This window comes from Vipera ursinii (assembly GCF_947247035.1).
Source record: "Vipera ursinii genome assembly, chromosome: 1".
NCBI classification, from domain to species: Eukaryota; Metazoa; Chordata; class Lepidosauria; order Squamata; family Viperidae; genus Vipera; species Vipera ursinii.
Window position 1 is genome coordinate 57,403,253 of NC_139512.1, and position 21,785 is coordinate 57,425,037.

General features: G+C 36.4%; 1 protein-coding gene across 3 annotated transcripts; it reads right to left on the minus strand.

Annotated features, from left to right (window-relative positions):
- Window positions 1-359: 359 nt before the first annotated feature.
- On the minus strand, window positions 360-20,059 carry COCH (cochlin). 3 transcript variants are annotated; one of them, XM_083348907.1, is made up of 12 exons: window positions 19,658-20,059; window positions 19,517-19,549; window positions 19,130-19,174; window positions 13,696-13,852; window positions 12,936-13,069; window positions 11,751-11,813; window positions 11,270-11,314; window positions 11,037-11,184; window positions 5,520-5,623; window positions 4,143-4,369; window positions 2,850-3,366; window positions 360-1,657 (listed from the first exon to the last, which is right to left on the minus strand). In XM_083348907.1, the coding sequence occupies exons 2-12, from the start codon at window positions 19,539-19,541 to the stop codon at window positions 1,482-1,484; spliced, it is 1,641 nt and encodes a 546-aa protein (XP_083205033.1). In that variant the 5' UTR covers window positions 19,542-19,549; window positions 19,658-20,059; the 3' UTR covers window positions 360-1,481. The 3 variants fall into 3 exon arrangements, with proteins under 3 accessions (XP_083205033.1, XP_083205032.1, XP_083205034.1); XM_083348906.1 differs by having other exon boundaries at window positions 13,696-13,855; window positions 19,658-20,058; XM_083348908.1 differs by lacking the exon at window positions 19,658-20,059 and adding an exon at window positions 14,929-15,017 and having other exon boundaries at window positions 13,696-13,855; window positions 19,517-19,537.
- Between the last annotated feature and the right edge of the window lie 1,726 nt (window positions 20,060-21,785).

Below are 21,785 nucleotides of genomic sequence, written 5' to 3' on the forward strand. Positions count from 1 at the left end.
ATTAGGGTAATAGAAAAGAAAAATAGGAAATTTTAACTACAGTGGTACTTCAGAACACAACTACTTTGAAGCTCGTTGAATTTGGTACTTGATACAGTATTTCAACAAGAAAATTTTGTCCCAGTACACATTTGTTTGGTACTTGAGGTGCAAGCTAGAGGTTATTGGTGTCTGTTGCCTCATGACTTGCTACCCTTTCCAGCCGATCAAAAGGTCAAACATCAGTCATATAGTAACTCTTGCCCTTTGCACATGCCCTTGAGGTCTTAGCTTCTCTGGTCATTTTGTGTATTTTTGAGGTTTTTTTGCTCACCAGGAGAGGTAAAGTGAAGTTTTTATTTTATTTTATTTTATTTACCTATTTTATTTACCTATTTATTAACTTTCAGGTTATACAACCCTGTGTTTATATATATTGCCTTAAAATGTGCACTGTCCTTGGTTTGGGAACACATTAAATTTATATTTTTCCTCGTGGGAAAAAAATTGTTTGGTGGTACTCGTTTTTTATACTTGTGGCACCTCCTGAAACCAATTAACAATGAATACTAAGGTACCACTGTATAAGATATTGACAATTTAAATTTTTAAATACTATTAGACAGATAAATATTATCCCTTTGTACTTAACTGTTTTTAATTTTTTCGTTTGCAAGTCATACTAATTATAGGTTACCGGTTTCAGCAGAATGGTTATGTCACATAGTTTAAAATACTTGGATCTGAATTCAGACCATTAAATTAAACTGAGTTAAGTCAATTTCAAGCTCAAACAGATTTTATAAGTAAAACAATATTTAAATGGTTTGAAAAATGTGCAAATAATTCATCATAAAGACATTTTCAAGGTAGTTATAATCAAGGTGTCTTTTAAATCAAAATTTATATAAGCACTGGAATCTTTGATACTAAAAAAATTAAAACTTAAAAGCAGTCTTTGGAACCATGTAATACTGTACTGCAAGGGAGTTCATTTTTAGTCAAACTTATACTGATATTTGTCAGGCTATATATTATACTGGCTATAGCAGAGATATGTTTATTCTGCATATTCACCAAAATATTATTTTAGTGGACATCATTCCAGAGCAAAAAGAAGACATGTTTAACAGTGTACACTGAATATTTCTACCTTAATTTGGAAGAGGTTTAGAGAGTATATAAGTGCCAGGAGCAGCTGCATTTTTTTTGTACATAAAATGAATATTAGATAAGTTTGGCCACCTTTGAAAAGTGAACAAGAATATTACAAATAGTATCAAATAGTACTCTTGGCCAGGTTCTCTATTCAGGCAAAAAAAATACAGATTTTTAATTGAAGCTTTGCCTAAAGGCAGTGCAATAGTAAGCCCTTTGTAAGCCAGTTCACCACCAAGTAACTTTGTGTGCTAGAATAACAAAGCATCTTATTCTCTAGAGATTTTAGTTTTGCAGATGTTCTTAAGAATCAACCCCTTCAGTCTTTTTGTCTTTTTCAGTCTTCACTGTTTGAAGCCCAAAAAATCTCTGCAAATGGCTCTTACAATATTAGGCACAACCTGCTCCAGTCCAGTAAATTCTTTTGTGAAGAAAGTATGTGTTTCCTTTGGTTCAGATGCCATATCTTTTAAATCCTCCAGTGGAGCCCAAGCAATGCCAACAGAGAATATGTTGATACCTTTAAAAATAATTCAGAAGAAAAGGAAGATTGTTGAGTGTTTGCTTAAAGTTCATGTAGAAAAAGTGCACATAGAAAAAGATTTCATATGCTTAATATTTATACAAACAGAACAAATGGCATTCCTTGAGATAGGGACCTAATGGATAGAGTAATGGACTTAGGACCATTGCTGAGGGATTGTGCTACTTGAATTCCAGAGGATAATGAATGGTAGATTCTATCAAGAAGTTTGCAGAATTTTGCCAGAATAGCAGGAGAAAAAGCACTTTTCCTCTATTGTTTCCATCAATACAAATCATGAGATTTTTCCAGTTGCTATTATCCAAATGAGCTATGCCCGTCATCCCTACTAAACACAATTATTGCTATTTTTGTTTCAATTTTTCTAAAGTTCTCTTTTAGGATTCTTTAACTACAAGACTCTTGTTTTTCTGCATTATTTTTAAGATGCTTTACATTTGGGAAGGAGTTACTTTGGAACTTGCACATCTGCATCTTAAAACTACTGTCCAGTTTGACTCGAAGCCGTTTAAGAAACTCCTGTTTGGAATGGGATTCTATGCATCTTACAAGATATTCACTGCAAAGTACAGATTACTACACCTCCCGCTTTAAGACAATTCCTCTACTGGCATGTCCTCCCACCTTTCTGTTCCAGTCTTTCTGGACACAAACAGGAAAGCATGTTTGGAAATCATTTTCACAGTGAATGGAGTGAGAATAAGGGTAACGTTGTCTATTTCTACCCTCGAGTTTTAGGGGCAATGGAGCAACAGGATACACTCACATTTTATCATAAAGTGCTTGAGATACATTTATATCATGGGGCATTACCGTGGATAAGTGAACTGTGGGAAATCAGGAATACTGTAGAGAAAGTCTGAAATCAAGCTATTTATAAAGCCCCTGTCCGCATATCTACCATGTAATTAAACTATATGAAAGTTCCCTGAAGAATTTTGTCAACATCAGTTTTTCTATATGTGTAGGTGTGTTATTTAATCTCCCCAATATGACCTATTTGTCATTTTAAAGTATTGTTTTCTCTATTTTAACTCCGATATACAACCCAGAATCAATGGTGAGCAGGTGGCCCTAGAAATGGAATTTATTAAAAAAAACAAGCATGTCTCAGATCTGAAGTTTGGTGTTTTGAGTAAATATTTCTTTGACAGAGGCAATATTTTACCTGCTTTATGAGCAGCAGTTGCAGGCCCTCGGATGTCATCGTAAGACTGGCCATCAGTCAAAATTACCAGAAAATTTTTGTTGGCTCCATCTCTCACAGGTGCAAACACTTTTTTGATTACATAAGTAATAGCTTCTCCTGTAGCAGTACCACCACTCATATAGCGGATTGCTTGAACACCTGAAAGAACCTTTTCCTTTGTTTTATAGTCTGTAAAGCTGAACTCCGTGCGCTGATTATAAGTGAACTGAACAACTGCAATTTTGGCACCGATATCTGTGATATCAAACGATTTGACAACATTACTAATAAATTCAAGCATGAGGTGGAAATTGTTGTCGCCAACACTGCTAGAACCATCTATGAGGAAAGCTATGTTGACGGAATTATAACAAGTCTTACTGCATAACATTTGTTCATGTGCGCAGAGTTTTTGAACAAGTTGTTTCACATGTTTTGTGGTACCAAACCAAGTGGGTATGTTGTAGGAAAAGAATCCATTATTTTGACAGACTGCCTGTTTTTAAAAGCAAAATAAAAGGCATGAGTTTTAGCGTATGTGCAAAACAGATTTTTCTATAATACTAAAACTGTTTTGTTAAACACTACAAAGCCTTGCTTGTATACATGATACTCATCCTGCGTTTAGGAAGCATTTAAGAGCCAGATGTTCCATAGCCTTTTGGGAACTGATGTGCTGTTTAGTTTCTCCCATCCATCCCCTCCCATTTGCTTTTTTCTTTAGTTTGGTAATATGTAGTTGGCATTATCGTGTTGGTTTATCCTTGTTGATTTATTAAGGATCTGTCTGCAGGGGAGGTATAAAAAAGTCTTAGCTCACTGAGAATTTCATAGACACGATAAGTATGTCTATGAAGTTCAGTTTTGGACAATTTATAATCTGTGTCTTGCACCTCCAGAACATACTGTTGAAATTCATCAGCTAAATAACTAAATTTTGATGGTTTTTAGGCCATTTGTTTTAGAGTTCAGATTTTGTAAAGATAGGGATGGAAGAAGCCCAATTCCAATTTTAATCCCAGTTCAAAAAACAACCACCACCACCCTCCAGATGCTGGGGGAGTGAAAATGGAATGAAAAAATTGACTTTATGCCTTCTAGTGACATCAAATACCACATTATTACCCTCGGTAGCAATCTATAAAGCTAGGAAGGTGATTTGTTGCTGATATTGCCCACTTATGTATTAAGATATTGTACTATTTAATCAGAACTAAAAATAGCTATTCTGACTGTACAGTAATGCAAACATGTAAAGATTTTTCTTCTTACCTTTTCAACAAAATTTAGTTCTTCAATCATCCCCAGTTCTTCAGATGTAGGCTTTGCAATTGACACAATGAATACATTAACACCAAATTCTCTAGCCAATATACCAGCTTCTTCCAAATTATCTGATGGCCAGCCATCTAAGAAAACTACAATGATTTTAGGAATGCCTTTGCGTACTCCTTTTTCAATAGAAAAAAATCTTTGTGCTGTGTGTTTCAAAGCTCTTCCTGATAGGGAGGGAGAAAAAAAAAGAATGCCTATATACTCTCGATACAGTAAAAGGCAGGAAATATCTGTTTAATATCTAAAAAGAAAGATGTTACTTAAGGAACTACCATGAAAATAAATGGTGGCAATTTCCTTCTATAATGAATAGACCTGATATTTTCCATTTTATGGTGGTGCAAGTTACATAAAATTATTTTCATTATTTAGAACATTCCTATGATTTTATAGTCATTTCAGTGCCAGGTATTACATGTGCCAACAGCTCAGATGAGATGAAATCTTCATGCACACATGATAAATTAATTCCTCCAACTAAAGAAAGTCTTCTAACAATAAAATTGAGAGAAATGACCATCCCACCCACCCACCCCATAACTATTGTTCACTCTCAAATTCTATTTAGCTGAGTTGGGGAACAGATTTGGGCTGGAGTATGCAAGAACAAAGAAAAGGGAAAAGACCCATTCATTATATGAAACTCTCAATACATGTAATGTTAGGTAATCCATACTAATCCATACCTCTGTACCCCACTGGGTCATTGTTTCAGAGATAATTCCTTACTAAACAGAGAAACAATATGACCACAGACATACAAAAAAATCAGTGGGAGCCACTTCCTATTTCCTGTCAGCTTCCATATTTAATTTTTTGTGGGAAACTGGCAGTAAGCATTAGCATTCTTCCTTCTCTCTCTTCCTCTCTCCCCCCTTCTGTTCTTCCTTGCTTCCTTCCATCCATCCATTTCCCTTTCGCCTTTCTTAGCTTTCAATATACTGGAAAAATTCTAAAAAATTACAGAGATATTCATAGATGTATCTGCCTTGAAAGTAACCATATTAAACTGTACAGCACAATCAAACATCAAGAGCTGAGCAAAGGAAATGTTTTGTGATGTTTTGTATAGTGTCATGATTTATGATAATTTTTATCTTATAAAACATTTTATGAAATATGCCAAATTTCAATTCCACAGGAATCACAGGTTCATGACTTTGAATGCAGTCTGTAAGTTAGCCCATTTATGGTACCTTGATTAAAAAAGGTTTGCGCTATGATGCATTGTTTCACCCAGTTAAAAGTTAGAGACAGAAGAGTTCTAATAGTATAAAATATTTGTTATATTTGACCTGCATAGACAAAAATTACCTGTATTGGAATTGCCTCCTTGGAAAGCTATTTCTTTTATTGCAAATAAAACATCTTTTGAAGTGGTGAAGTTGTTCAGAAAAAATTCAGTTTTTGGATAATCACTAGGAAAAGAGCACATGAACAAAGATGTGTGGCATGCAACAACCAGGATGTGAATACAATTAAGAACCCAGTTCTTTTTATATAAAAAACAACTTAATTAAACATTTGCTGTTGTTGTTCAGTCAGTCTAGAGCTGACTGAGTAGTGATATTTCCTAAAGTATAGGTTCTTTTGACTGATAGAGCCTTAACCTATTAGTCCTTGGATGGATTGTCCTATTTCTTTATTTTCTATAATAGTTTCTCCATTTTCCAGATCAATTTGTCTTTTTATAGAAAACACCTAAAGCTCTCATTTCACAAATACCAGTGTTGTATGAGCAAATTTTCTTTCTAAAATAGGTATAAATTCTATTTTGTAAGTTAGGTAAAATTTTATGGGAAACAAATGTAAATGCTAACATGTTAGTTACCTTTTTGAGATACTGAAATATCAAGGTTGCCTTGCTGACACTTCTTTAACTCAAATGCACATTTTCCAGGGGTGATGCAGCTAACACGCAAGCTTAGGAAGCATATGACAGGTGCAGCAAGTGCATTGTAACTACCCCAAAGTATCTGTTCTGCTCCAGACAGTTGCATAGTTCATAATTGTTGATTTACTTCTTCCTAGATTCTTCTGCAAATGCAAGTCTGCTTTCCTGCCCCCTCCCCTATCATTTTAGCCCAGTACGCTCCCACAGAGAGGGCCTCCTCAGGGTGCCACCGGTCAAAGAATGCCGACTGGTGGCCCCCAGGGGGAGGGCGTTCTCTGTGGGTGCACCGGATTTATGGAACCATCTTCCGGTTGAGCTCCGGATGGCGCCCGATCTCCGCTCCTTCCGGCGCGATCTTAAAACCCATCTCTTTAAACAAGCTGGCCTGGCCTGATGGGACGGGGTGGGATTTTTATAAATGAACTTCAATTTTAATCTGTATTAATTTATTATGGGCATTGTTTAATCACGTTTTAATAATTTTTAATTTTTGTATCTAGTTTTTTATGTATTGCCCTGTTCACCGCCCTGAGTCCTCCGGGAGAAGGGCGGTATATAAATTAATTAATTAATTAATTAAATAAATAAATAAATAAATAAATAAATAAATAAATAATATGGTTACAGGTAGTCATCATTGATTTGTGCTTAGATTGTAAGCCGCCCTGAGTCTTCGGAGAAGGGCGGGATATAAATGGGATTAAATAAAAATAAATAAATAAATTTAGTGACTCAAATCAGGACTGGCCACAGTTGTTAAGCAAAGCAGTCACTATGGGAAATTACAACTACGCTTATGGGTTTACTTCAGTGTCCTTTGTGTTACAAACTTGCAAAGGTTGTAAATGTGAGAACTAGTTATGAAGTTACTTTTTCATGACTAGTGTAAGTGCAAACAGTCAATAAACAAGCACCATCTGACTTACAAGGTATCCTTTTTATTTTTAAGTTTGATTTTTTTGTGAGCATTTTAAATCTAAGATTATATTCTAGGGAGTTGCATGCCACCTAACCATGGCTGATTAGAGTGGCCAATGAATTCTATAACAAAGTTAATATAAATTTACATAGATTTACTAAACAGGTTGATTTCAATCATTTTTGTTCGCAAGCCACTTTCTGGGAGCAAGATTTAAAGTGTTAAACTGTATAAATATTGTAGTCCCCTCATCTTCCATCAGGGACTCCTCCCCTACCTCCAAATTTATTGATAGCTCTTCAGTACTTTGAGAGATCCACTAAAACTGCCAACATAGAGAATCCTCAGGTGGAGCTGCATCTTCAACAAGGGGGAAATAAACTATTGTCAGGGTCCTTAGTGGTCTCTGAGCTTGGTTGTTTCATTACCAGGGCACTGTTGATATTGCCTACTTGCATAATGAAATATTTTCAAGAAAACAGTCATGTTCAGAGAGCATCAAGGACCCCATATTTCAACCCCAAGCTGCAATTATTCTCTTCTGTTGGAAACTGCCATCAGACCCACCAGGTAGATCAGAGCAGTGAATCAACTCCATAGGAAGATAAGAACTATACTTTTTGCCAGCAATAACATCTTGCAATTGTGCTTTGCCTCTCTTCCTTCTTATAGTTTAGTAAATCAGGGAAGCACTTCTCTGAAAATTATATTGTCTCCCAGAATTTTTTTTAAAAAAGATTTCAGCTCCTTTGTCTAAGTAACAGGGGTTTTTTTTTGCGTATGTCAGGGTTATCTCCCTTACTTTCTATCCCCTCTCTCCTATCAGTCACATTGTTCCTTCCTCTGTGCACAAAAAATTTCCAGGTCAGAGAAATAGAACAAACTGCAGATTTCCTGCTTTTTTTTCTTTGCAGCAGTATCAAAGATTACAAGACAAAATTCTGTAATGCAGCTATACAAGGAACAAACACCCTTCCTCATTTTCTTTCTGCTGCTGTCTAGATTGAGTTTCTCCATCTGTTTCTAGTTGCTCATGCATCTTGTCCTCTCCATGTTGTGTCCTAATCTACCATATTTTGTGGAGTCTTGAGTTCCATGCCAGCAGTTCAGATTTGTTCCTCCTGGGATATACAAGACCCTTCTAAAGATGGCAGATCACGTGGACAGGGTTTCCTTAGAAATTGCAGATGAAATTGGCATACAAATTGTGAATGGCCCTTCTAATGATTCAGGTAGTCTGACTGTTTCTCCTTACATCTAGAGCCCAGAATAGCCTCTGCTTCATAATCCTTGTCCACATCCAGCAGGAAAGGGGGATGTGTTATCTTAGTTCATAAACTGTTTGCAGCACAAACAATAATTAATGAAAAAAGAATGAATCTTTATTGATGCAGGCAATTGCAAAGCTTACTGGATTTATTTGCTTAACCACTGGCACGAGGACAATAAATTTCTGAACTTCTCCAAGAGTTGGGTGGGAGGCAAAAGCTTTGTAGAAAGCTACACCATATCACTTTTAGCAATCTCTCTTACCCCTGTATGTCTTTAGCTTGCTTGTATGCAGCCTTTGCCAAATCTAGCTATTTAAAAAAAATGCAGGGAGCAGCTTGCCTCCCCATGCAGGAGGTCCAAGGAGAGCAATACACACAGGTGGAAGCTGCAAGTCGTCTGAAAAGGAGACATACTGAAGAAAGAATATGCTGATTTTTTTTGTAGACAAATTCTACAAGAAGCAACATAGTCCAATTGTCTTGTTATGAGAGACACAGAACTTTAAATAATGTTGTGATATTTGAAACAATTTCTCAAACTGTCTTTCTAATGCCAGATGATAAGAACATGACTAATGAATTTTAACATATGGTCTACAACAGGGGTGTCAAACTTGCAACATCACATGACATGTTGCAACGTATCGCAACACCCCTGGTCTACAAGAAGGCAGGCCATTTCCTAAGTGCAAGGAATTAGACCACCTTTGTGAACAAACTAAGAGAGAGAGAGATGTACTAAAAATAATAAAAAGTCATGGGTGCTGTAAAGCATTAAAAGAATCAAGAAAGTGTTAACTGAGCTATAAGTAGGGAGGAATAACAACAGAGAGATGAAGCGAAGAGTAGAGAACATTGTTAGAGAAATTTTCAAGGTTAGAAAAACACAATTCTACTATAGGAAATTAAGTTGGAATAAGAAAGAAAAAGAGCTAACATTTTAAAAATGTGGAAGAAGCCTGATATCTTGCCTGTCATAATTTGTTATAAACATACTGCAACACACTGCAATTCCTAACATTGCCAAGAAAAGTGCATGGATGTAGTCAACTGAAGAATGTATTTTTCCCTTTTAATCTTTGTGGTTACCCCAGAGCAAAGTTAAGTATTAAAAAGTATTTGGTTCATTTGAATACATTTTTGCCAAACACCTGTTGAGTCTATTTTTCTTATATTCACCACCACAATATTGCAAATTGACCATAATCATTGGATAGGTGTCAAGCAAAAACACATCTAATTTAAGAAGTGCTATTTTCAATTTAACTCTAGCTCTGCCTTAATCACTTGTTAGTGATTTTCCACTATTAACCGCCTTAAAATATGAAACTTTCCTTGGCTCTCTATAAAAGTTTTTTTTTAAATTACTTATTTTGGAACCTAGATTCTATTAATTCCCTTGGAAGAAACATTAGTGGTCCTAGTGTAGTCAACAAATATAACTGCAGTAATTCTTTTGTGTCTAAAAGTTTTATGGGCTAATACATCAATAGGCAGGCTAAAGTCTTCCAGATGTTTTGGACATATTTTTTTAATCCCATTTATATCCCGCCCTTCTCTGAAGACTCAGGGCGGCTCTAAGAAGCACAAATCAATGTGCTTAGCAATAGCCTTCATTCTATGTATATGCCTGTTTATTAGGGCTTTCAGGTCCCCCCAAGCGGCATTTTTACAAAGTCAGCTTAATTGCCCCCAACAATCTGGGTCCTCATTTTACCTACCTCGGAAGGATGGAAGGCTGAGTCAACCTTGAGCCTGGTGGGATGCGAACCTGCACTAATTGCAGGCAGCTGGTGTTACTTAAGGAAGCATTAGCCCACTGCTCCACCAAGGCTCCACCAAGGCATTTTATTCTATATGTATTTTAAAATCTGCTTATTTTCATTTGCTCTTAAAGTTACCAGCATTGTTTTGTTAATAGGTAAGGACTATAGTGTAATCTATTATTTTGGAAGACATAACCCAAGAAGCTTGCATCACAGGCCAGAAACAGGACTATGAATGAAAAATCTCCCACTGATCTAAAATATATATTTCAGCTTGTTTGACAATGGTGAAGAAGACATTTACACACTGAGGATCTCAGATTCATACTCAAATAAAAATCTTATGCTATTGTAAGAAGCACATTTCTAAACACTTTTAAGCTAAAGACAACTGCTCTAAAGCATTGAATTCCATTTGAAAACACTCTATCAAATAAGACTTGTTATGTTTTGTTATTTTAACCTAAAATTCATTCAGTACCATATTCTTACACACGCAAGGCTAAGTGGCTACATTTCAAATCCTCATTATGACGTTCAAAGAACAAGGATTTGATCAAAGCAGGTTTCACAAAGCTGAAGGAATCAGCAGCAAGCTTGAAATGCTAAACAGAAACATTTGACTATAATGTTTGATTGAATGTCCAACAGTTATGTGCTAGATACAGTTGCTGAAATACCCAGATTAGAGTTTTCTGCACTTTGCCACAACTATAGCAGTGTCTATTTTGAGGAATTTTAAGTTATGGAAAATTGAGTTTTTAAGCATCTAAGTCTTCTGGATTAAGGAAAAAATGGGCAATATAGGAAACATAGGAAATATCCAAAGTCAAGGAAAGCTTCTACCATGAATGCTTTGATTTTGATTTCTCCAATGGACATAGATTTAGCCCAAATGATCAACTGCAACTTTAACTATAATGTTAGAAATCATAGCAATTAAAAAGGAGTAATGTACCAAATAGAACATATTTCTCGTACCTGGCTTGTATTACTCCCACATGTGGGCCTTCAGTTCCGATTCCCAGCGCCATTGCCACTTTCCCAATAAAGTTTTTCTGCAAATTAAATCTACGCTGCCCAATATTGTAGCTTCCATCAACCAGGAAAGCAATATCGGCTTGACAATCTATGAACATACAAAATAGTTTTATTAACAAAATGACACAATAATTTTAGAGATTTATTTTACATGGTATGTGATAATAATTTACCTTTGTTTCCAGACTTTTTCACAACAGGTTTTTTAGGTCGTTTTCCTAAAAAAAAGAAACATAATTTAACTTCCTATATTTCAATATAGGCACCAATGTGTCATCAAGTAAACTTGAAGACATTCTACGAATCCTTATTTATTGCATATGGGGAAAATATGTATATGTATTATTTATGATGATTCTCAATCATCCAGGTCATGGATGTCCCAAAGGTGCTTTTGAAAAGCCAACTGGACTTTCTTGGTTATTTTCCTTCTTTGAAAACATTTTGCTTCTCATCTAAGGAGCTTCTTCAGTTTTAAGAACTGAATTAAGACAGTCCAGTTGCCTTTTCAAAAGCACTTTTGGGACTTTATATGTATTCTATCATCTTCATACTGTTAAATATACTTTACAAAAATGAGAGAATAAATGCAAAATTGCTTGTTTCCTGGAAGCTTTTGGTAGAAAAGGACATATTCTTTATTGATTTTTTTACCTGCAAATGGCCGTGCTGTTGAAATAGGATGCCCAGCTGCTTCAAGGGCTTCACTTTTAACACCTGTTATCACATTGAAAAATAAAACAAATTTATTACCCTGCTCTCAAAAGATGTCAAAGAAGTTGGGTTTGTGAATTAGTCCAATTTTACTTGAGAAAATAAATTACAAGGGAGTTGAAATCTAAAGTTGTGCTAAATCTCAGAAAAGCATTTTCTCTGCATCCTCTTCGTTCATCCTTCAGAGTCTCCTGCTCAAAATATGCTGTTACCAGAATCAAAATAGTAGAAAAGCTACAGTTAAAATTTATTGTTGCACATCTTTATGATGCTGTAATATTTCCCATATCTCAGCACCACTTCCCATAAGTAGTTTTCTTTCTATTTAATGTAACATAGCAAAATCATCAGAATACTCACCTCATTATCCTTTGTATTACACTTAAATTTCTATAAAGGAACACAGCCTTTTGCACAATATTTTGTAAAAGGGTACATCATTGCACAGGGAGACTACAAAGCTACAGAAAGCCAAAGACTTCCCATCACAGAAGCTTATTTTTGACATGGTAAGAGAGGGGCAGATTGGAGCCAGCATGGCTTTCTCCCTTTCTCTTGGACATTCTTTAACTAGCATTCCAATAGAGTTGAAGAGTCTAGTAAGTGAGAAAGTAAAAACAATTTACTTTAGCTTCCAATTTCTGCTTTGATCAAATATGAATTGGCTCTAAGCCATTGGGAGCCAAGCACACAACTTTAGGGAAGTTGAGTCCTAAAGAAAAATAAAAGATACACATATGATTGCACTATATGCACCAAATTCGAGTTATAGCTGATAGGTTTCTGCAACCAAAATGTCTCTTGATGCTTTAAGAGTGTATTTTATGTAATTTCCATGTCTGAAAATGTCATATAAAGAGATTCAAATTAAGCAAGGGATTGGAATAACAAATTATGTTTGAATCTTTTATCAAAAAGGGCAATAAGAAAAATAGGATAAAACCTGTACAGTTATATCTATTTGCAATAAGGTTTTTCTCTTCTGAACACAGGTTCATCCCAAGCAGCCAAAAGGAAGAGTTTCTTGTTCTTTTATCATCAAGAATGATTCAGATACAAAATTCATTATCTCAAGATGCTGGGTTAATTTCTAAAACCTTTTGAGAAAATAAATCACCCACTTACTAGCTACTGAAAATGATGATCTTGACTTGGAGAAGAGTTGGGACTGGATTCCGTTGGCATATATTGCAGAGTAGTTCCCACGCCCTGGTAACATCTTCACTCTTACAGACCCACCTGAACTGGTGATCACACCTCTGCAGCAAAATATAAGATTTTCAAATGCAACTGCACCTAAAAGGCACACAACTACTACTCTTTGTAGTACTCTGCATTTGTTCGTGTTAAAAGTAACAACTGCCGCATGAACATGTCACATGTTACACTGGCATACAACCATAAAAGAGATCTAACACATTTGTTGTGATATTGTTAAAAGAACAAGTACTTGTAGCCTTGGCTTGCTTAGTCACAGATTGTGAAATAAGAGACACTTGCCTTGGTTCATAAGCAGGCTTAATCATAAAATAGAGATGGGCAAGTTGTAGTACTTAGTCTGCATGTAGCTCTCCCAGCACTTTTTTTTGTAACCTCTGGAGTCTGCTGAGTGTTTACCCCTTCAATGGGCAAGGCCAACCTTTCTATTTTGAAGGGATTACAAGAACACTCTGAACTCTCAACTCTTGTGGAAGGTCTAAACGTACAACATACCAACTCCAGTTACATCGTAATGTGTTACAATTCACAATTCTGTGACCCTAATAATTTAAAAAACTATGTCCTTGCACCCATAAAGACTATGTTTGCACAGCATTTTAAAATAACATTTTAAAAATATGAATAGTAGTTTAAGGTACGGACGTCATACAAACAAAAACCCTACCTGTGAATGGCAGCTCCACAGATACTAGAGTCAGAGGCATACTCAATGTTTCCATAGACATAGAACTGCCATATATGACAATTTGCTGGACAGATGACAACTGCTGGATCCTTTCTAAGATCATATCCTCTTGTGAAACATGTAACAACAGCGGGGGCTACTGAGTGGATAAAATACATAAAAAAGTTTCATGAAAATATCAGCACACTATATGCAAAATATCCACATATATTTTACATTACTATCACTCCAAATGAATCCACTGCATGACGAACGCCTCTTCACTAAAGGTTATAGATTAATCTACCTTACTGCTCCAGTGTGCTGTGTTTTTTTAATTCCCAATCTAGAGCTCAGATAAAGACTCAGAGAATAAAATTACCATAATGCATCCAATACAAATTCAAACATTATTTGTCCAATAATTCCTTTTAATCTTAACAACAGTAAATTAAAAAGCATCTGCCTTATAGTGATATGCTAGTTCTGATCAGTCTTTTTCATCCTACATGCTGTTCCCTTTTATCTATTTTATAGTTTGCACTACATGCACTGTATCCTACACCTCAAGCAATAACATCAAGCTTTAATAAAAAAAATGATCCTATCATTCTGTAGAAATAATTTTAAATATTTGGGTGAAACTTTAAGAACCAATGGGGTTTCTCTGTAAATTGGACTATTTATAGGTATCAGCAGTTGCATTCCTTTGGAGAAATATTTAACACATATGGTCCCAAGCACTATAACTATAAGTCCTATATTGGCATCCTTACTGTATGCTTCCAAGATGCTAAGCTGCTTGAACAGAAAACAAATATTATGCTATTCAACCTTCTACAGTAGATGTAGCTACAATATTCATCTAGTGGTCCTTTGGTCTCATTGTCATAAGAAATTAAAATTATGACCTTTTTAGATTGAGCATGAATATTTATTCATCTGCATTTTTAAAAATAAATAATTTATTTCATCTTTTCATAACCGTTAATTATACCTCCCTAAAAATAATCATTAGGCCAAATTACAATTCATGATTTGTAGAATATTTGAAAGACAATACAAAATTGGTTCCTATCATCATATAATTGGATTTAGATTTATCCAGTCCTGAAACATAAAAGTTGAGTTTGAGATTAATTTGTGTATTTAACCTAACTGCATTAAAATAGACAGCCAGTTTCATTACTGCTTAAAGGCACCAGACTAGAAACCTGTGAGTTTTAGTCCTACCTTAGGCACAAAACCAGCTGCATGACCTTGGGCCAGTCATTCTCTCGGCCCTAGGAAGTCTTGCCCAAAAAAGTATAAGTCATCACTGACTTGAAGGGGTGGGCACACAAATACACAGAGAGAGAGAGACAGACAAAGAGACAGACAGACTTCAAATAATTAATCAATTAATTCAGTCTTCAGAAAACATAATGGCTTCTTGTCCCAATGGTGCTTTTTCAAGAGGCAACTGGACTTTCTTGTTTTTCTTTGAAGACGCTTCTTAGATGAGAAGTGAAACATCTTCATAGAAAAACAAGAAAGTCCACTTGCCTCTTGAAAAAGCACTCTGGGGACCAACATGACCTGGATGACTGAGAATCGCCTTAGACATTTAGCTATGCATAATGACTACTTTTCCACGAGAATTTCCAGTCTTTATGACAGGCTTCTTGCTAGATATTTTTTTTAATTTGTCATCTGTTTGCAGCCTTCTAAAAATGCAATGGGTCAGTTAATTCTCAAGTACTCTCTGAAATTCCTTGTCTGGTACATCTTGCACTAGAGAAGCACGCTCTCTAAGGAAGACAGCAGCTTCAAAGAAAACCTGTTCCTTTGTATATGTTGGCAAATATCTATGTTGATGTCTCTGGTTGTAATTTCAGCATTAGTTGCATGAGATATTTTAAATTATTTTAAACGTATGCTGTGTGGCTGATTAAAAAGTATCACGCAGTGGTTATGCCTCTATTATTTTGGAGTATAGCTGTTGATTTTCTGTTTTTAATTAAAGAATTTCACTGTAATGGTTACAGTTAGTAATGAAACATTTAAACTGCAGTCCGGTTCCATACACTTCAGGAATCTGGTATTTGTTAGAAGAGTATACTCCTCTCCTAGTTGTTAAAAAAATATTAAAGCTTTTAAATGCAGTAATGATGGAGGGGAGAACAGCATATGACAATTCAAATTGTGGTGACCAAGAGGAAATTTAGCACATAAACCTTAATACTTTATCATAATTATATTATGTTTTTAAAACCCTTAAGGATCTATTTATGTTGAAATAAATTATATTAATCACTATAATTATTAGTGAACAACTGGGAATATCAATTCACTCTTCTGGTGATTGAATAAAAAGTTGCAAAATACAATGCTTTTAAAGTTATGATCTTCCATATAACTGCACCACTATTTTTATTGATAAAGGCATCTATTACTATTTTATTTCCAATTATAAAAAGTAAAATGCATATGTCTTCCATAATGAATTTACATGACAATATGAAGACACTGATCAGTCATTTATATTTTTTTTCTGTAAGACATTTATAAATATTAGTTTAATTCTGCTAAGTGATAATATATATGTTTTTGTGATTATACAGCATTGTATTTAACTCTTTGGAATGCCTGTTCAATTCTAAAATTGATTTGGGAATTCTTTTAATGATCAATCAATACAGTGCAAACTAGCCGGGAACAACATTTTTCATTCCAAACTCTATGATACCTGCTGATGTATCTAAATATGGCAGAAAATTATATTTAAATATATTTGATGTTCTAGTTTTGCTTTCAGTTTGGTTCTGTGTCCTATCCCATTCCAAGCTGTTATAATGATCTTCTACACATCAAAATCAGTGTGATCTAAACTATTTTACAACTCTGTACCTTATCAGATACCTCAACTATTTTATTTACAATCTCTGTAAACAGCCAGTAGTTTTACAAATTATTCCTAGAGAAGTCATAAACAATAAAAACAGAAAGCAATAATAGTAAAAACCCATCCTCTGATGTAGCCAAAGCCATAATCTTTAGGTTTCAAACTTATCCTAATCCAGCACTTGGGGGAAGAACCAGGTCTATAGAAGGTTAAGAGGATGGAAGCCTCTACAGGACAATGGGCTAGCAATGGAAAAGGCATATGTCATATGTTACTAAATAGCCATATTTAATGAAAGGGATCTGGAGCATGTCTAGATACCTGCAGGAAAAGACAGTCCCTCAATTAACCTGGCCCCATGCCATATAGAGATTTAAAGGTTGTAACCAGCACCTTGAATGCCATCTGGCAAAAAAATGTGGGAGCAATTACAGTTGTAGGAAAAGAAATGGCAGAACCTAGGGGTGAATGAAAAGAGAGATCAGACTAGAATTCATATGTAGCCACAAAGTGAACAAACTCCAAAGCTCCTTGAGTGCTGTTGACCTTTAGCTAACTCTAACCAGGTGTTGACCATTAGTTGATTAGAATCCTGTGCCTATAAATCAGCTTAATTTAACCTTCACATATGGACCTGGTCCTTCATGCCTGACAGCAGTTCATACAACAGAGGACAAACCTAAAGGTGCCTAACATGGGTGAATCAGGGGCATGTGCAAAATGACATTCTGGACCAATTGTATATATTTAATCCAATCATCAATTCACAAATCAATAATAGAAGGGGTGATATGAATATGAAATAATAGAGGATTATATTGTAATTATTTGCATGTATTTCTATGACATTTTTTAAACCTATCTGTAAATACAAGACTATAATTGATAAAGCTGGTTTCCTTTACAGTAACAGCCAATTACTTCATTAATGATACATAAAGCTATATTCTTCCATACAACTCAGAATTGTATGGAAAAACTCAGAATACTTTTCTTCACTTATAAAAGCAGGCTTTATTTCTCCTACAACTTTCATCTTGTAGGGTAAAGGGGGAAAAATCTGATTTTTAAGGACAAAATAAAATAATAACATTACAGTTTCAACTTTACTTTTACATACTTAATACATGCTAGCTATTTCTATAACGAACTTATCTCATCAGCAAAACCCAAAGCCAAATTTTCATTTTTTTTCCATCTCAAACACAAAATCTAGAAATGGTTTCCAAGTAGAAACCAAGTTGGATGTATTCTTTTCTTTTATTAGAGCAGTTAATTTAACCATTTCTGATAGTTCTATCAGTTTTTCCAGCCATTCATCTACTGTGAGAATTAGAGTATCTTTCCATTTTTGTCCATAAAGCATTCTTGCTGCTGTCAACATATATAACAGGAAGGTTCCAGATTTTTTTTTCAAGCTCCTTGTCTATTAAGGCTAAAAGAAAAATCTATTTTCATTTTCATTTGTATTTTATTCTTTGATAAATTTAATAAAATTATTAAATTATTAAAAACCCAGTCATCTTTAGCACCAAAACAAACCCCTTCGCAAAGACCTTTTCAACCTGAATCAGGAGATTTTAAAAAAAAACTAAGCTCATTGGCTTTACACTGGGGAAAAAAGAAATAACAAAAGGAAGAAACAGCAATTTGAAAAACATCAGAGAGAGAGATTCAAACATTGCAACTCATAACAAGCATGCCAAATGTCTATCTGTATTATGAAAAAAGAAGACTGAAATGAAATGCTGACTTAATAAACTAATATAATCTAATAATGGAAATAATAGGTTGATACATGTGGAACATATTATGCTTCATTTTTCTGTACCACTTTTTGAAGTTTAACTTAATTTCTATAATAATACATCCATCAACTTTTTTGCTTTAATTTCACAAATATTCTAGCTGGAAAAATAACTTTTCAAACTAAATTAGCATAAAGTTCTGCTCTACTTTAGTTATGAAAGGAGCAGGTAGCAGGTAACATTCAGAATTCCAAAGTTGTCTTTGAAGTATTATGTATCTTTCGATTTTAAATTTTAGAACATAGGAAATGTGGCTATTTTTTTCTCCATTAATGCTGGTTTTTAAAAACTGATAAGAAGAAACCTGCAACTGTACAACGTTCCCACATAATGTTAATCTAACTTTACTTCTATAAAAGTGCAAAAATGACTTTCTTTAATTGCTGCATCTGGGTTAAAGCAAAAAATCAGTCCCTTATTTGACATTTTATAATGCATTGGCGAGGGGAGGAGAAATAATCCTGTATTTCCTTTCACACAGTAATTTAACGCTTCAAAACGGTTTATTTACGTTGAAGAAAAAGGAAACAATATCCTGGCGCTAGAAGGATTGATTAAATAGCAAACCACCTTAAGCTGCAGAAAGAAACACTGAACACGGAGTCAAAAGAGATTCTGGGACTCTTTTTAAGAATTAACAAAACGGCAAAGGACATTTTCTGAAGACGGGACCTAAAGGAACTTCGCCATTCTGACGACGGAGGAGGAAAAGTGTAACCGACGAAGATCTTTCTGAACTCACCGTAACCTTCAGCTCCCTTCGCCACTCGGGCCGCCAAGAAAACGCCTGCAATGAAAGACGGGTAAGGGCTTACACACGAAGCGCTCGGAAACAAGCAGGCTTCGCATCCAAGCACGCTGCTCGGAAGACCGGGGGGCTTTCCGTCGAGTTCCCTCCGTCGGGTATTTCACCCCGCGTTGAAGGTGCGCGTTTGTTTGCCGCTCCGCAGTCGTCGCTGTAGGGCAGGGGTCTTCAAACTTGGCCCTTTTATGACTTGTGGACTTCAACTCCCAGAATTCCTCAGCCAGGCTTGCCTGGCTGAGGAATTCTGGGAGTTGAAGTCCACAAGTCATAAAAGGGCCAAGTTTGAAGACCCCTGCTGTAGGGGACAGAGAGCGGGATACTCACCTAGGAAGAGCAGGACGGGCGCCATGGACGCACCTAGAAGAGAGAGAAAGGGCGCCGTCAGGACACTGCCAACCTCCGCGGGTAAACTTGAGGCGGCGTTCTCCCGTCCTCCCCAGAGTGAAAAGAGACGCGGAGGGGGACGCAATACCTTTGGGCTGAGATTTCTTCTGGCTCCCGGTCGGCAGGGCTCCCACTCGCCGGAAGAGACTTGGGAAGAGGCCCACCCTGCTGCAGAGCCTTGAGGGGAAATACGGGGCCGTTCGAGCAAGCACCAGGGCGAGAGGGTGCGAAGGCGCGGCGGTCGCAGGCGGTAGCTGGGTGTAAGCCGCCCCGGCTATTCGCCTGTCACCTGCACCGCGAAGCGCTTTGCTTTTAAATGTCGCCCCGGGCGCATGAGCAACGTTGGGCAGGCTCTGGTCCGCCTGGGTGGGCTGAGAAGGCGGCTGTCCCAGAAGGGAGGCAGGGCGCCAAGGAAACACCAGGGTGCGCCGGACTCGGGCCTTTTTGGCAGCGGCAATCGCTGTTTCTGAGGAGAAGGCAGACGCGCGGGCAGTTGCAACAGGTGCATCGCAGCTCCCGCGCTCTGAATCGCCTTAGCTCGTTGCGCGCGCGGGGGGAGGGGTGTAGCCTACCCCAGCGTTTCCCAACCTGAGCCATTTTAAGATGTGTGGACTTCAACTCCCAGAATGCCCCCAGCCAGCATTGCTGGCTGGGGGTATTCTGGGAGCTGAAGTCCACACATCTTAAAATGGCTCAGGTTGGGAAATGCTGGCCTACCCTACAAAGCCCGCATTTCTCCTTCCCGCCCCGTTAAATCAGGGTGAGAGAGAAACTGCTCGTGGGCTGCGCCTTGATTTGCCGCGCCCTTGAGAGCGATGGAGGCATAAACGACGAAGGTCGCCCTCCATCTCGGCCCCTCCGTAAATCCTCCCTCGTGCACTGGCGACGCGCTAAATGGAGCTAGACTAGAGAATTGGTCCGTCTTCATTGTAGACTTGCAGTCCCATTAGCTGACCCAACCTCTTGCTATATTTCAGAAGTTTTGTTTTATGTCGTATTGATTATCGTAGCCGAAGCCTGAAGTTAGCGTCATCGACCTACTGTATCTAGGCCCATAGGACAGAGCTGCCTTTGCTTTCATTGGAGCATTGTGGTGGACAAATGGGAAGAATACAGGATCCATCCCATAAAAGCGTATTTTGTTCTAAAGAGCAGGACAATGCAGTATCTGGACTACATTGGTTCTTGTAACAGGACACGTGTCTCAACTATTTTTGTTCTGAGGTCATTCAGAACATAGCATATGTCTTCTCGTATTTGCATTCTTCTGATGGCCACCCTTGATTTTAACTTCCTTCATGTTTCCTTCTCCCTAATCATCATCTTCCCTCTTTCCCTCCTCAAAATTTCTCTATCCTAATACTTTAAGTATAGTAAATGCAGTAAAGAAACTGCTTTACTGTATTTTATTTTATTTTATTTTATTTTATTATTTTATTTTATTTATTTTATTTTATTTTATTATTTTATTTTATTTTATTATTGTTTTATTTTTCCCCAGTTACTATTTTTATAAATAAGTCAAGGCAATGAATATACCTAATGGTACTTTCTCCTCCTATTTTCCCCCCACAACTTCATTATTTTTATCAGATGAGAAGCTTGAAGAGTGTCACTGGCCCTGATGCCTTACTGGACATGATCGAGTGAAAACAACATGTCAGGAATTTTTTTCTTTTACACAGTTGCCACTGGGAAGTACAATTTCAGCCTTTTTGTTTTCCTTCATAAGATTAGTGTGGTTGCTTGTGATCCTACTAATGGCCCATGGTGTGAACTTACAAGATACTTTCTTGGTGATGCATTCTGAGTTTGGACTTTCTCCCTTTAAAAATATGTTTGGTTTCCACCTACATGCTTTTAACTAGCAAATAAAACCATGTTTTGTATATGAAATTTGAGAGTAGATTCTAGTCCTGGAATTTGCATGGCTATTATATTACCCGATATATGGGTGTTTTTAAAAAAAATTGAACATATTTTAATTGCAGTAACTTTGTATTTATTTGTGCTGGCCTCACTTTGAGTCCTTTTAAGAGGAATAGTGTTATAAATTAAACAATTTGACTGTGACAATTTGAAGACTCAAGTTGTGCAAATAAAAACTGAGAAGTAGAACTCCCTTTTAAAGAAGTATATAGTCTTAAACAGAAGGAAAATTTTGGATGTTGAACCCCAGTCTATCATAGCCAGTTTTGTTACCACAGCT